The sequence below is a fragment of the Monodon monoceros genome, unplaced genomic scaffold (assembly GCF_005190385.1).
Source record: "Monodon monoceros isolate NGI ecotype Baffin Bay Population unplaced genomic scaffold, NGI_Narwhal_1 Super_Scaffold_21, whole genome shotgun sequence".
NCBI classification, from domain to species: domain Eukaryota; kingdom Metazoa; phylum Chordata; class Mammalia; order Artiodactyla; family Monodontidae; genus Monodon; species Monodon monoceros.
The window spans coordinates 163,565,867-163,579,017 of record NW_021703778.1 but is presented as its reverse complement, the minus strand read 5'-3'; the positions used below and the strand labels follow the sequence as shown (position 1 = coordinate 163,579,017).

The following is a 13,151-nucleotide window of genomic DNA, read 5'->3' as shown; positions in this document are numbered from 1 at the left end:
ATTCAAATTAAACAAAGGTGTTTCATGTAAAATTCTGTCACAGACAATGTTTTTCACTTGTCCCAAAACCAGTTCCATGTTTTATGTTTAGGCTAGTCATACATAATACTTATTTTATTGACTTATCCAGTGATTATACCTTAACAAATTAGGATTCTTGGCCTATCAGTAGCTGTACTGATTTATCAAACACTTGAGATGCTGACAAAAGTGGGCCTATGTCTCAGGGTCTCTGAGAACATACAACATAGTATTACCTAGGAAGCTAACACAACGTTAAAAAGAAGAAGAAAAAAACAATACCAAGAGTGTGAAAATTGAAAACTATGCAGCAGATAATGTTCCAAATCAACGTACAGGTGAAATGATCACCAAAGGAAATCTTACTTGATATTGAAGAATGGCTGCTTGTTTCTGGCACACCTGCTTCTAATGTGGGGGCAGATGAGCATTCTCGTGGCATTTCCAAAGTTGAAAGTCCTTTAGTAGTAGGATCTACAAACAGAAATATTATTTAAAACTCAGGACGTTGATTAAAAGCAAGTTCAAGAACCTTTTTCATATATTTTCCCCTCTTGCCCAATTCTCCCATTCAAATCATTATATACTTTCTGGCCCTACTAACTACATTAATGGAATCACATACACACTGGTTTCAAAGTTCCGTGGGAGCTGTGTCCACATTATATTCTGCATGTGTTGCTGTGCCTCTCAGAAATTAACGACAGCACAATTACAAAGCTAGAGCTCAGCATGCTCATATCACATATCTTTGCACCTTTCCGCAACTGAATTTCTTTTCATACAAAACCCAAAGGCACCTACAGTTGATCCACCTATATCATTCCACCACTCCACCTTTGTCTGGCAATTTCCTCCTCATCACTTACATCTCAATTTATATAGACAATTCCTCCTCCAGAAAAGCATCCAGGACCCCCACCCCCAGATTCAAACAAAAAACTGAATCATGTGACCCTCTTATGCAATCCCAGAACACCCTGTCCTAACCTGTACCAAAATGAATACGCCATAATGTAACTGTCTGTTTACCGGTCTACAACCTTTGCTAAATCGTAAGTAATTTCAGAGCAGGGACTGTATCTAACTTGGAATAATTACTTACCAATTACTCAGGTTTTCGATTTTATTAGTTGAGCAAGAAAGACGTATCATTTGCTTCTGCTGTTGACAAATGCATCTAAGGTAAAATATTTTCTGCATATAATATTGTCTTTTTCATCTATGAATAATGGGAAACAAGCTGTCCCACGTTATTCTAGGTAAAGATTATCCTTTACAGCTTTTTGAAAAGTTTAGTGGGTTATCTTGGCAAACCCCTAAAACTTTTTTATAAACTTCCTTGACATCTTAAGCAACACTCACTGTATATTGAGCTCAATGAGCAGCCAGGAATTACCACTATGGGCTTCCATGATTATAACATGTCCACCCTAAATGGCTCCAAGTTCTTAAGCTTCATGACATCTGTCTCCTCCTTTTCAGGTTATCAATTGTTTTTCTTGCCACAGAGCAAGTCACCATACATTCACACATACGTAAAATATAAGTATGCAGATGCTATTCTACTATTGGGTGATCATTAAACTTATTAAACTGTCAGAAATAAAAGTAAAATAGATCCTAGGTGAGGGCTGAGGAGAAAAGCTTTTAAGCACTGATTTTGGAACATCTATTTTTGGTTCTCAGAAGTCTTTCTGAATAGATACATTTGCCAGATAAATACTTTCTTGGTAACAAAAGAAGTATAACTGTTACAATGTTTCCCAAACTCTCCAAATACAGCATAAAAATAACTACCCATTAAAAATTCCTTAGTGATTAAGCTATTGCTTTTCTCTTAGGTATTCTCCACAAACCACAAGTTTAAAACATGCATAATTACCTATCTTACCCTTATCTAATTCTGGTTTACATTTGCTGCTACTCTGGCATAATAATCCCACCGATAATGTAGAACAAGAAAGCTTAAAGGCAAGAATTCTTTAACAGATTATTGAGACTTTTAGAGTCTCGATACGCTTATTAAAATCCTTGGTATCTTTAATTTTAAAGAAACGTCATAACTGTAAGATACTTATTAATAATCATTAGTGTACCAAGATTCTTTAAGCCAGGGAATTTTTGCTCAGTCCTAAATCATTTTATGAAGCCTTCCATTTGTATATAGTTTAAGACAACAAGTATTTGAATAGAGCTATACACTTAGCTTAAAATTCTTCTATTCAATTTTTTATACTGATGTGAAGAAAATGTCATGTTATTGATTCATTCATTCATCAAATATTTGCCACCACTCTACTAGGTACTTGGGATACAATCAAAGAACAAACCAGAGAAAATTTCTTGCCTTTGAGAGAGAACAGTGGGGACAGACAGACAATAATTAACATACATAAAAGTAAATAAATTATTGTATATTAGAAGAATAATTCTTTATAGAAGAGAAACAGAGAAGAGAAAGTGATTCTAAGATGCCGGGTAGGGGTGGAAAGGTGGGGTGTGGTCCAGGCCTCATGGGGAACCTGATGTTTGAACAGAGAATTAAAAGAGATGAGAGAGGGAGCCAGGCAGGTATCTGGAGAAGACAGTTTCAGGCTGAGGGACCAGCCGGTGCAAAGGCCCCAAGGTAAGAAAATGTAAGGAGCGTTCAAAAAATGGCAGGAGGCCACTGTGGCTGAATAGAAGAAATGTGGAGAGAACCAAGCAAAATGAAGTCAGAGAACTAATGAGAATCAGGACTACATAAAGCATTTTAGGAATTTAAAGGACTTGACTTTTTACTATGAAAGAAATGGGAGCCAATGGAGGGTTTTAAGCGGAGTAATGGTATAATCTCGTGTTTTAAAGGATCACGGTGGCTGCTGCGTTGGGCAGATATGAAGGCAATACGGGTAAAAGGCAGGAGCCCAGTTAGGAGGCTATGGCAGTTGATCCACATGAGAGATGTTAATGGCTATGTGAGAGATGTTAATGGCTATGTGAGAGATGTTAATGGCTCAGACCAGGGTGGAAGCAGGGCTGATGGTGAGAAGGAGTAGATTTTGAAGGTAGATTAAGGTGGCCAGATAAAAGAGGACACCCAGTTGAAATTTAATTTGGGATAAACAACAGAAACTTTTTTAGTATGAGTATGTCCCATGCAGTTTTTGGCAGATGAGGCCCCAATTCTTCACTCCTCTCCGAATCAATGACCGTTGCCATGTAACTTAAAAGTTCCTCCCACTAAAGAGGCAGAGTGTGTTTCCCCTCTTGACTTTGGCTCCAGCCAGGTGATTTGCTTTGGCTCGTGGAAAGTTTGCAGGCATAACATGACCAAAGGCTTGCCAAGTTCCTGTGCAACAGGGCTTGCTCTCCTGTGCCTCTTCCATCACCCTAAGAAAATATTTCCAGGCTTCATGGGTCCCAGGAGGAGGCTGGCCACCCAGTCCAGCCTGGATTAGCTGATCTGCAGATAGCCAACAGCCCTTGAATTGAATAAATGCTTATTGTTATATGTTGCTGATATCTGTATGTTTATTTGTTACACGGCATTATTCCAGCAGTAGGTACCTAATAGAGTTGTCTCAGTATACAGACAGTATGTAAAACTACAAGAGTAGATGAGATCACCAACACACTGAGTGTAGACAGACCTGAGAAAAGGACCAAGGACAAAGACCCTGGGGCACTCCCTCATTAGGGAGTTAAGGAGGAACCGAAAAAAGAGATTGAGAAGGAGTGACCACTGAATATGCAGAAAACCAAGAGAATGTGTATCCCAGAAGCCAAGTGACGTGGGGGTGATCAACTCTGTGAACTATTGAGTCAGAAGATAATATCTAAGAGCTGACCATTGGATTTAGCAGTGGAGGCCACTGGTGACCTTGACAAGGGAAGTTTGGGTGAACTCTGGAAGCCTCATAGGAATGATGCGTACTTTTTAGAAAGAATAGTATGGGAGAAAATTGGGAATAGTGATAGTACAGATAACTCCTTAAAAAGTTTTGCTAAAACCTAGAGGGTATTATGCTAAGTAAAGTAAGCCAGACAGAGAAAAACAAATACTCTATGATTTCCCCTATATGTGGATTCTTAAAAACAAAACAAGTGAACAAGCAAAAGAGAAACAGATTCATAGATACAGAGAACAAACTGGTGGTTGCCAGAGAGGAGGGGGATGGAGGGATGGACAAAATAGGTGAAGAGGATTAAGAGGCACAAACTTCCAGTTATATAAAATGAGTCATGGGGATGTAACACACAGAATAGGGAATATAGTCAACAATACTGTAGTAGCTTTAAATGGTGATAGATGGTAACTAGACTTATCATGGTGATTATTTTGTAATGCATATAAACATTGAATTGCTATGTTGTACACCTAAAGTTAATATAATATTGTATGTCAATTATACTTCAATAAAAAGGCGGGGGTGTTTTTTGCTAAAAGGGAAGAAGCAAATGGGATAATAATGGGGAGAATTAGGATCAAGAGCTTTTTTAAAAAGAGAGAAATAAGATGATGTTTGTATATTCAAGTCAAAGATACCTTAGAAAAAACTAAGGGAGGAGCAAGAGGGGAGATTTCTGGGCGTACATCCTTGAGTAAGTAAGAGAGATGGAATCATGTCCACATGTGGAAAGGCTGACTTCAGACCAAAACACAGTTCACTTGCAGCCCCAGCTAGGAAGGCCAGGTGTATGGGTGCAGTTGATGGAAGGGAGGCAGAGGAAGGGGTAGGAGGATGTGGAAATCTCTTCAGATTATGTCAAATAGGAAGAGATACTGAAAGTCTGCAAAGAAAAGTCGCTATGAAATAATCAGGAGAATGGAAACGTGAATGGACCAGGGAAATACGGTGTGATGCCAGGTAGCTTTAAGGACCCAGTTGAGGTTCATGGTCATGAATTTAAAATAAGACCAGTCAATATTGTTATGCGTTTTGTTCTCCAGCCACACTCATCTGATAGGTACAGGTGTTGGTAGATGGAAAGGCAGATTTGATGAGGGCTGTGTTTAGCCAAGCAAGTCTGAAAAAGCAGAGGTCAGGAATGATGTAGGCAAGAAGGGATTGTAATGATTGACTTGAGAAGGGAAGACATGAAGAAGGGGAGGAACAGTGAGAGGCAATAGGATCAATACAGTGCTGTCCAGAGAGAGAGGAAATGGTAATCAGAGAATGGGAGACACTGGACTGACACCATGGACAGGCTGCAGTTATTGATAATAACAAGTTCTGTGATATGACCATAGGAATAAGTAACTGAGTGAGGGTGGAAGATGAAAAAAAAAAGTCTCTGGGGAAGACGAATTCGAGGAACTGAGAAGCCAGAGTGTCAGAAAACACTGTACTATGTGTATTAATACTGCAATCAACAAGGATTAAGACAGGAATAGTTTAGGAAAGAGTAAAAAGAGCCAGGAATTAAAATTGTCAATAAATGAGAAAGTCAGGGTAAGTAATGTGAGATTCAGAGCTGGGTGTTTTTAAAGACAAGGTGGGAATGGTCTGAAGGGGGAAATGATGAGGAAGGAAGATGCCTACACCCTGGCCCTAGTCCAAGGACATGCTTCCTCAGGGAAGAGCTGGGTTTCCATTAGACTAAGAAGGGAAAGGAAACAGAGCACATGAAGGACCATGAATTTCTGATGGAGGAAAAGTTTCAGGAATTGCGATAAGGTGGGAGAAAGGATCTGGACAGGAGATGTGCAAGGCCTTATGGAAATTAGAGTGAGAGAGATGAAGGGTGATCTGGAGCTTCTTGCAGGGACTGACATGAACAGAAGGAAAGTACACAATGCCGTTAGACTTGGTAGACTCAAGGCAATTAGCAATGGCAAGGCTGTGAGTCCAGGCCTCCCTTGACTATGACTGATAGAGGCAAGAAGGTCTCGGGAAGCCTGAGTCTTGCTCTGAGCACATGGCCCTCCTTCCAACACCCAGCAAGGAAGGGTAGCTCTGCATGTCTGTGGCAGGTGGGACACTACGCAGATATAAAATGATTATGACAGTATAACCTATATTATAAAAATTTAAAATACGTATCATCTTAATTGTCAGATACTTTCCTTCTTGCTCTGGTAACAAATATATTAATATAATACCAATCTCCTCCCTGGTAGCCTGGGGAACAACCTGACATAAGGATGAATAAAGAAAGCAACACACACACACAAACATACATACCACAACCTATATACAACCTATATATCATATATACCCACCCTATTGACCTCATATAGTTTCTTATATACCCACCCTACAGACCTTATATGGTTTCTTATATACCCACCTATAGACCTCTATAGTTTCTAGGTCAGTGCTTTGCTCCACCTATATGCAACAATTTTCTTGGCTCCAAATAATAAAAGGGTGTCCCAGTTTCCCAAGAAACCTTCTTACACTTTCTTGTTATTATGAGAATCTTTTTCTTCCCCCTGCCTGGCTGGAGCATGGCCTTTTCCAAATACATTAATGTTCACTTGACAAGTTTTTACAGAGCCCCTTGAAGGTACACAGCTCTGTCCTGTGAAGTAGAGAACAATTGGAAAGCTCAGGAAATGCCCGGGGCAAATAAAAGGGCTGAGCCTGTTCTCTGAGGAGTTGCTTTTGTTATGGAGTGGGGGAGAAGTGCTGTGTGACCTGGGGCAGGGCATGTCCCCTCCTCCGAGTGTCAGTGTCCTCTTATAGGAAATGAGGGATTATACTAGAGGTCCCCAAGATTTTTGCCAGTGCTCAATGTTCTGTAGTCTATGGATCTACTAAAATAATCATCCCTGGCCAATCTCATTTTTCCTAGAGATTCACATTCTTTTTTGTTTATTTTTAAAATATGGGCTGAGAAATGACGCAACATTCTGATCAGTATTATGATAACAGAGCAGAGAACTGTGTTTTAGGATGAGGTGGACTACCAGCTTGTCACTTTTTCAAGTTAATCTTTCTTGGAAACAGTGCCTCCAAGGAAACACAAGAAACAGCATTTGAGGCAGGAAGTGCTCGTACTATAACAACTTCACCATCAACTGGTGACCATGGATTAGAGTCTAGGTTGTAACTGGGCTCTTTTTGGTTCCTGAGGGCACACAATGTCTGCCAGACTGCTGATACTTGCTTAGAATATGTAACCAGTATAGACCCTAAATGACTATACAGTCAATTCTTAATCATTCCAAGCACTCTGCTTTATTTTAGCCCTTCATGATATTTTAGCTGTATCATTATTCACTAAAGTATAGCAGGAAAAAAAAGAAAGCAATAAGAATTCAATTAATGACTTTTGCTGTTTGAGGAAAACGAAAATGATACTTGGAATGTCTTGATATGAATTAATCATTGCCTCTTGTTGTCAAGGATGATCAAGAATTGAGTGCAGAGTTTAGAAACAACCAATACAGAAACATTTATGGAGCCAATAGAACCACATCTGAATCCAACACACTCCAGTAAGCAGGAAGGGTTCAGGGTGATAATGAAGCAATTATAATGTCATTCCTTGACATTTTAAAATTTAGAGTTTGATGCGTATCAGCACCAAGACCCTAACAAGTAAAATGCAGAAACTTGAACGTAAGGCTGGGAGAAAGAAGAAAGACGCGCTCACCTGGGTCTTTCTGATCTCCCAATTTGTCTAGAATGTTGAAGGAAATGTCAAGGTACTCTCTCTGGATGGCACTGACCGCAATCTTCCTCTGTTTCCTCTGCCTGGGGACAATCTGAATCTTAAATTCAGATTCCTCAGCTCCCTCCTCTTCTGCCTTCCTTCCAGGGTTCTGTTCTGCGTCTGATTCAGCACTGGCGTCTGGCTTCTCAATTTCCATTGGATTCTCCGAATCTTCAGGGACTTTGAGGAGGACAGTTTTTGCCCCTGAACTTGGCATCAGCCCACCGGGCTTCCCTTCCTCAGTGCTGGGCTCAGGGTTATCGTCCAGTGACATCTCAGGGAGAGCAAGCGTCTTCTGAAGGAGGTCTCGTTTTTGCTTAAGCGTGAGCGGGCTGCCACAGGAACACCCCTGCAGCTCCTCAGGCTTTGATAATTCTTCGGAGTCCGTGGGGTCTTCCAGAGCTATGAGAGGGGAGTCCCTGTCACCCGCCGACTGGTTATTTCCTGAGTCCTTAGAAGAAAAGTCTTTGGAACAGTCTTCCACGCTTACTTGCACGAGGGGCGTCGTACTGAGGCTGAGGACAGAGGGGCGGTTGCGGATGGAGGGAGAGGAAGCAGCATCCTTACCAGAGGTACCATCGTCCCCTTGGTCCATGGTCTCCTCTTCATCACTCTCTACTATTCGGAGAGGGGGAAGAGGTTCAAACACAAGGGAGTCGCTGTCCGATGTTGAGAGCGGGGAGTGTTTTTCAGGCCCAGATGTTGAATCTGAGGACAAGTCTATCAGATCTAAATCCTCTTTGGGAGCAGGCTTTATTGGGGAATCCACTTTCACCTCAAATGTCTCCATGCAGTTTAACCTAACTTCTGGTATTACAGGCCTCCGAGCTTCTTGAAAACCTTCCAGAGCCGGGTTCTCGGGGATTTCGGCATTGTCAGACCTCGTAGCAGAGTTCTGTCTAGACCGTCCATGGTCATGCTGTCTTTGCATGAAATATGCAGCTTGGGCTGGAGGCTTGTCTATGTCACACCGGTCTATGCAGGACTTCCTACGGTGCTCATCTAGCGTAAACAAGAGGGAGTCTGCATTCCCTATATCAAGAGATTTTTGTTTTAAAGAGCGCAGCTTTTTTTTCTGAATGCTTTCTTCTCTCACACAGTGTAGAATGTTGTCTTGTAATGCACCCGTTTCTCTATATTCAGCCAGTTCTATTTCACCTGATTAAAACAGAAAAAGCTAGTACTATTGTACTTGGAGATTTCACCTTTCTCTTCCCCTCAAACTTGGGCATACAATTGGCATCGACCATAATCATAATCCCAGCTCTACCAGAAGGTAAAACTGACCTCCTGGCCAAATTTTCATAAGGTTCATTCTAATTTCAAAACCCAGAAAACTTTGGAATGAGAGAACCCCAAAAGGCAGTTTAAGATCTTATTTCTGAAATCGGGCTTCGGGATAATTCCTCAGCTCTGTTCATTTGTGCACAGGAGAGGGGATCGCTTTTGGCTGAGGTGGATCTAGGAAACTTTATTCAAATTGTGTGGAAGAGAAGCAAACATTTTGCAACAAATCAAATCAAGCGATGGCCCTCTAAGACGATCATGACATTAATGATGTATCTGTCAATTCACGTATATATATAAGTGCATATATATATATACTGGTTGTGCATACATATATATCAAATCAACGGTATTAAAAATGTGTAATAACATAATAAAATTGAGATTTCACCCCCAAAAAATGGTAGAGTACAACATTTCTGCATAAAACTACTAAGAGGAAAAAATTCATACTTCTCTGAACATTCATCTCAACCGGTTGATATTTCACCATTTTGCTGCCGCCTATCCTTTTCAATCTTGCAAAAAAAGTTTGAGACTCTTTATTGCAGGGTCCAGTAGGTGTATCATGAATATCAGATTCATCAAAAACACTATCTTCTTCTAATTGGGGAGAGAAAGTCAAAATTACACTTAAGAGGTTATTCTCTCTTAGGCTGTATCTACACAAGCATTTCATTGAAAGCATTATGGAACACAGCCTGGGGTGGTTCTAAACCAGCCCAAGTCTAGCCTGGCTTGGCATTTCATTCAGGTGTCAAATTATTCATGCGTTGAACAGAGCAACTGTTACAAGTTTGCCCCTCATGCTTCATGTCACAGTGGGCAGCATTTTCAAGACAGGCATCTCGATATTCCAATAGGACCTTCATGGGAAAACTTTTCCAATGTACTTAAAACCAGATAACCAATACACGTCAGGAATCTGGGACACTCCTTAAATGTGCCTGCTTTGGGTGAATTTTCAGGCTGATTTGGCAAAAGAAAATTAAACAAAATGAGTGGATCTTGCCCCTTCCAAAAATATATGCCTTCCTGGGATTTGAGAACTGGCATAGACACAGCCTAGCAGTACATGCACCTTAAACTTTGTGAATGCAAAATACTGTACTCTACATTTGGCAATGAAACACACAACACACAGAAAAAGCTTAGAAAAGCCACCAGTCATCTCAAAAGCTCCACAAATGATTATGGACTGATAAACAAAGGAAAAAGAAAACAGAAAATAACATTTCCCCATATTAAAGTAAGAGTTTGCCACAGGTAGCTATTATGAATCCCAGAAAGAATCTTTGACTCTTATGGTCCTGAGGCCTCATAAACAAACTGGTCACTTAGCGTCCTATCAAGCTTGTTTCTATGTTCTCTTCTATCCACATTTGGCTACTTTTAAATCAAAGAGAAACCCAAAAACACAGTAATGAGGAAAAGCTTGCTATTTTGCAACCCATGAAGTCCACTTAATAAATTTTCTTCTTGCATCCTTTAGAAAAGCCAAAGCCATGTACAAAGCAGCAAGAGAAAAGGCTACAAAAATGCATTTAATACCACAGTAAATGGAATTAACCTACTCTTCAAGTTGAACATCACTGAAATCATAGTATTTGGCCTATATTTATATCTACCTGTCTGACAAAATGAGCCTCAGGTGTGATTATGATTATTTAAGACTTCTTGAGTATAAGGGGAGTACCAGCACAGGGTTAAGTTTTAAGGACCGATCCTGTCTTAAAACACAAGATTCTATAAGTTAATGAAATTTGAAGCAGTAGATGTTAGACAAAGTAATCATAATAATCTTTTTGGTCAAATAAAAAAATAAGCGTTAATGATCAAAATGGATACAAAACTCCCAGCGAACTTCTGCGGTGATGAGGAAGCCTATCAACACAATGATCTGTTTAATTTATTTCCTTTTTAAAAATACTCTCCTTTGAAAAATACAGTTTTTCGAAGAAATCATTGTGTAACTTCCCTTACATAACTTGGAAATAATTCTCAAAATGTACTGAATGAGAGAGATGGAAAGACTTCAAGATGGCTCCTCCCATCCAGAAAGGTTCATCTGGGATTGGCCCAAATACTGAGCCCACATTGACGACATCTATAGTTCAACTGAATCTGTCTAATTTCCCAGAAACTAGGACCTAAGATATTCTTCAGGAAGGACCTGAATGGTACCAGAACTTAATGAACTTAGTTCTGACAGCTCTATCTCTGGCCAACCTAGGCTCTTGGACCTTTTGGCAATAAATGAACAAGTGGAACACTGGCTCCAATCCCTCCTATCCAGACATTTCCAGAGCAGTCCCACCAAAAAGGAATCTATTAACACCACAAAGGGCCACGGGGCACTTGGCTTTCTCCCAGGACTGGATCGATGATGTCACCTTTTACAAGTCTAGTCACCCTGCAACATGCACTAAAGACACACCTTGGCTCTTAAGCTCTCACCTGAAAACATCCAGGCTGGAAGTTTATCTAAAGTTTCATTCTACTGCCTCCTTTGCCGAAAAGCTATCAATATAAAGAGTGTTGATACTGGAAATAATTTAAACCTATGCAGCAAAAATGTTTCATTTCAGTTGCCTTAAATTAATTCTTATTGAATAAGGAGGCTAGGAAAAAGCACTTCAGCAAATTTAGGCTCCATTCAAATCTACGAGCACAAGGTCAGGAGCAAACTAGAGATGGACAAGATTATGGCTCCACTGAGTGCCAACCAAGATTTACTTCACAGTCCAAAGCAAGATGTTTCCAACATATAGGAAAAGGTTTACAAAGCCTCCTTAACTAAACAGCAGACAATTTTTTTTACAAAACACGATTTCTTATGAAGGGGGCTTTAGAAGCATATCAATTATTTCTCTTGAGTGTTCATTTTACATAATGAAAGCAGCAACATTCATGGGAAAGTTGGAAAATTAATGAAGCAGTAGGTCATTTTTTGACTCCAGAATGATATCTGGGGGGGCTCCTCTATCATCTAAGAGAAACACTGTCCAGAAATGTATTACGTATGCAAGCTAAGTTTGAGATAGAATTGAGATATGTAAAGTACCTTTTTCTTTTTCGCTGTATCTGCTTACGTTACTGTTGTCACTGTACAAAGGTCCTGCCGCGGCATGGGGCTTGCAGCTATGATACTGTGCATTGAGTGTATTGGCTGTTATGTGAATCAGATGCAGCAGGACCTTGCTGATATCACAGTCTCGGTATGGATACTGCTCAATGAAATGGAGGGAGAAAAATATAAACGGTTATTTTGAAGGGTAAATTTTTCCACTCGATCTTGCTAGATATTTTTCTCAGTCTCTTCTGGGTATAATAAAAATATAGAAAAGCAGACACATAAATTCTTATCATGGCCTTATTTTGACAAGGGACTGTATTCCCTTCCTCTTGCACCAAATCATGGATGGCAACGCATGCCATTTTGTAGTTATAATTCCTTTCAAGAAAATTACCTGGCATAAACATTTGGTGTATGAATACAATTTTTAATAGTTTTCTTGTTTTCTGACATAATAATTAATATATAGATAAGATATGAGGTTCTGAGCATAAAGAGAGATTATTGATCAATATTCATCAGATTTTGCTTCAAGCATTTTGGAGTATACACTGGCATGGTCTACATTTCTATTTTCATTCCAACGGCTCTTTACTTCTCGACACTAATTGTGTATCATGCATCTTCCTCTGAAGGTCAAATTACTATCCTACAGAGATCTCTTAAATGTTCTCTCTAAGAGAATCATTCCACCCAAAAAATGAGTGACTACAGCAACTCACCTTGTAAAGGATGACAAGCAAGGCCTTCAACCACATCTGCCGGATGTGAGGTTTTAGGGACCAGAGAGAACAACGAGGTGGCTGTTGGAAATAATGCCGTAGTTGAGGACAAGAGCAGTATTTGAGCACCTGAACCACCAAGGGGAGAAGGTGTTTTCCCAAATTAATGTTATAGTCCATAACCTGAAATAGGAAAAAACGTAATAACTGAAGGAAAACTATAAAGAGCATTTATAAGCCAAAAGGAAAACTTTGAACCATCAAAACACGGGAGAAATATTTTACAGGTATCTCACAAAATAGTAATAGTAACGGCCAGTACATATAGAGGGGGAAAAATCCTAGCTCACAAGAAATTTAATAACTTGTAACTTAAATAGTTTTAATCTACTTAACTA

At 39.8% G+C, this 13,151-nt stretch overlaps 1 protein-coding gene across 4 annotated transcripts in view; it reads right to left on the bottom strand.

Moving 5' to 3' along the window:
* UNC79 (unc-79 homolog, NALCN channel complex subunit) overlaps positions 1 to 13,151 on the bottom strand; it is a 246,911-nt gene that overhangs the window by 67,745 nt on the left and 166,015 nt on the right. For 2 of the 4 annotated variants that reach the window (XM_029239760.1, XM_029239759.1), the window contains 5 exons: positions 12,754 to 12,936; positions 12,020 to 12,182; positions 9,409 to 9,558; positions 7,609 to 8,826; positions 388 to 495 (listed from right to left, as the gene is read on the bottom strand). In XM_029239760.1, the coding sequence (XP_029095593.1) occupies positions 388 to 495; positions 7,609 to 8,826; positions 9,409 to 9,558; positions 12,020 to 12,182; positions 12,754 to 12,936 (1,822 nt within the window). The remainder of the gene's footprint in view (positions 1 to 387; positions 496 to 7,608; positions 8,827 to 9,408; positions 9,559 to 12,019; positions 12,183 to 12,753; positions 12,937 to 13,151) is intronic. The other 2 variants (XM_029239763.1, XM_029239762.1) reach the window with 1 other exon arrangement.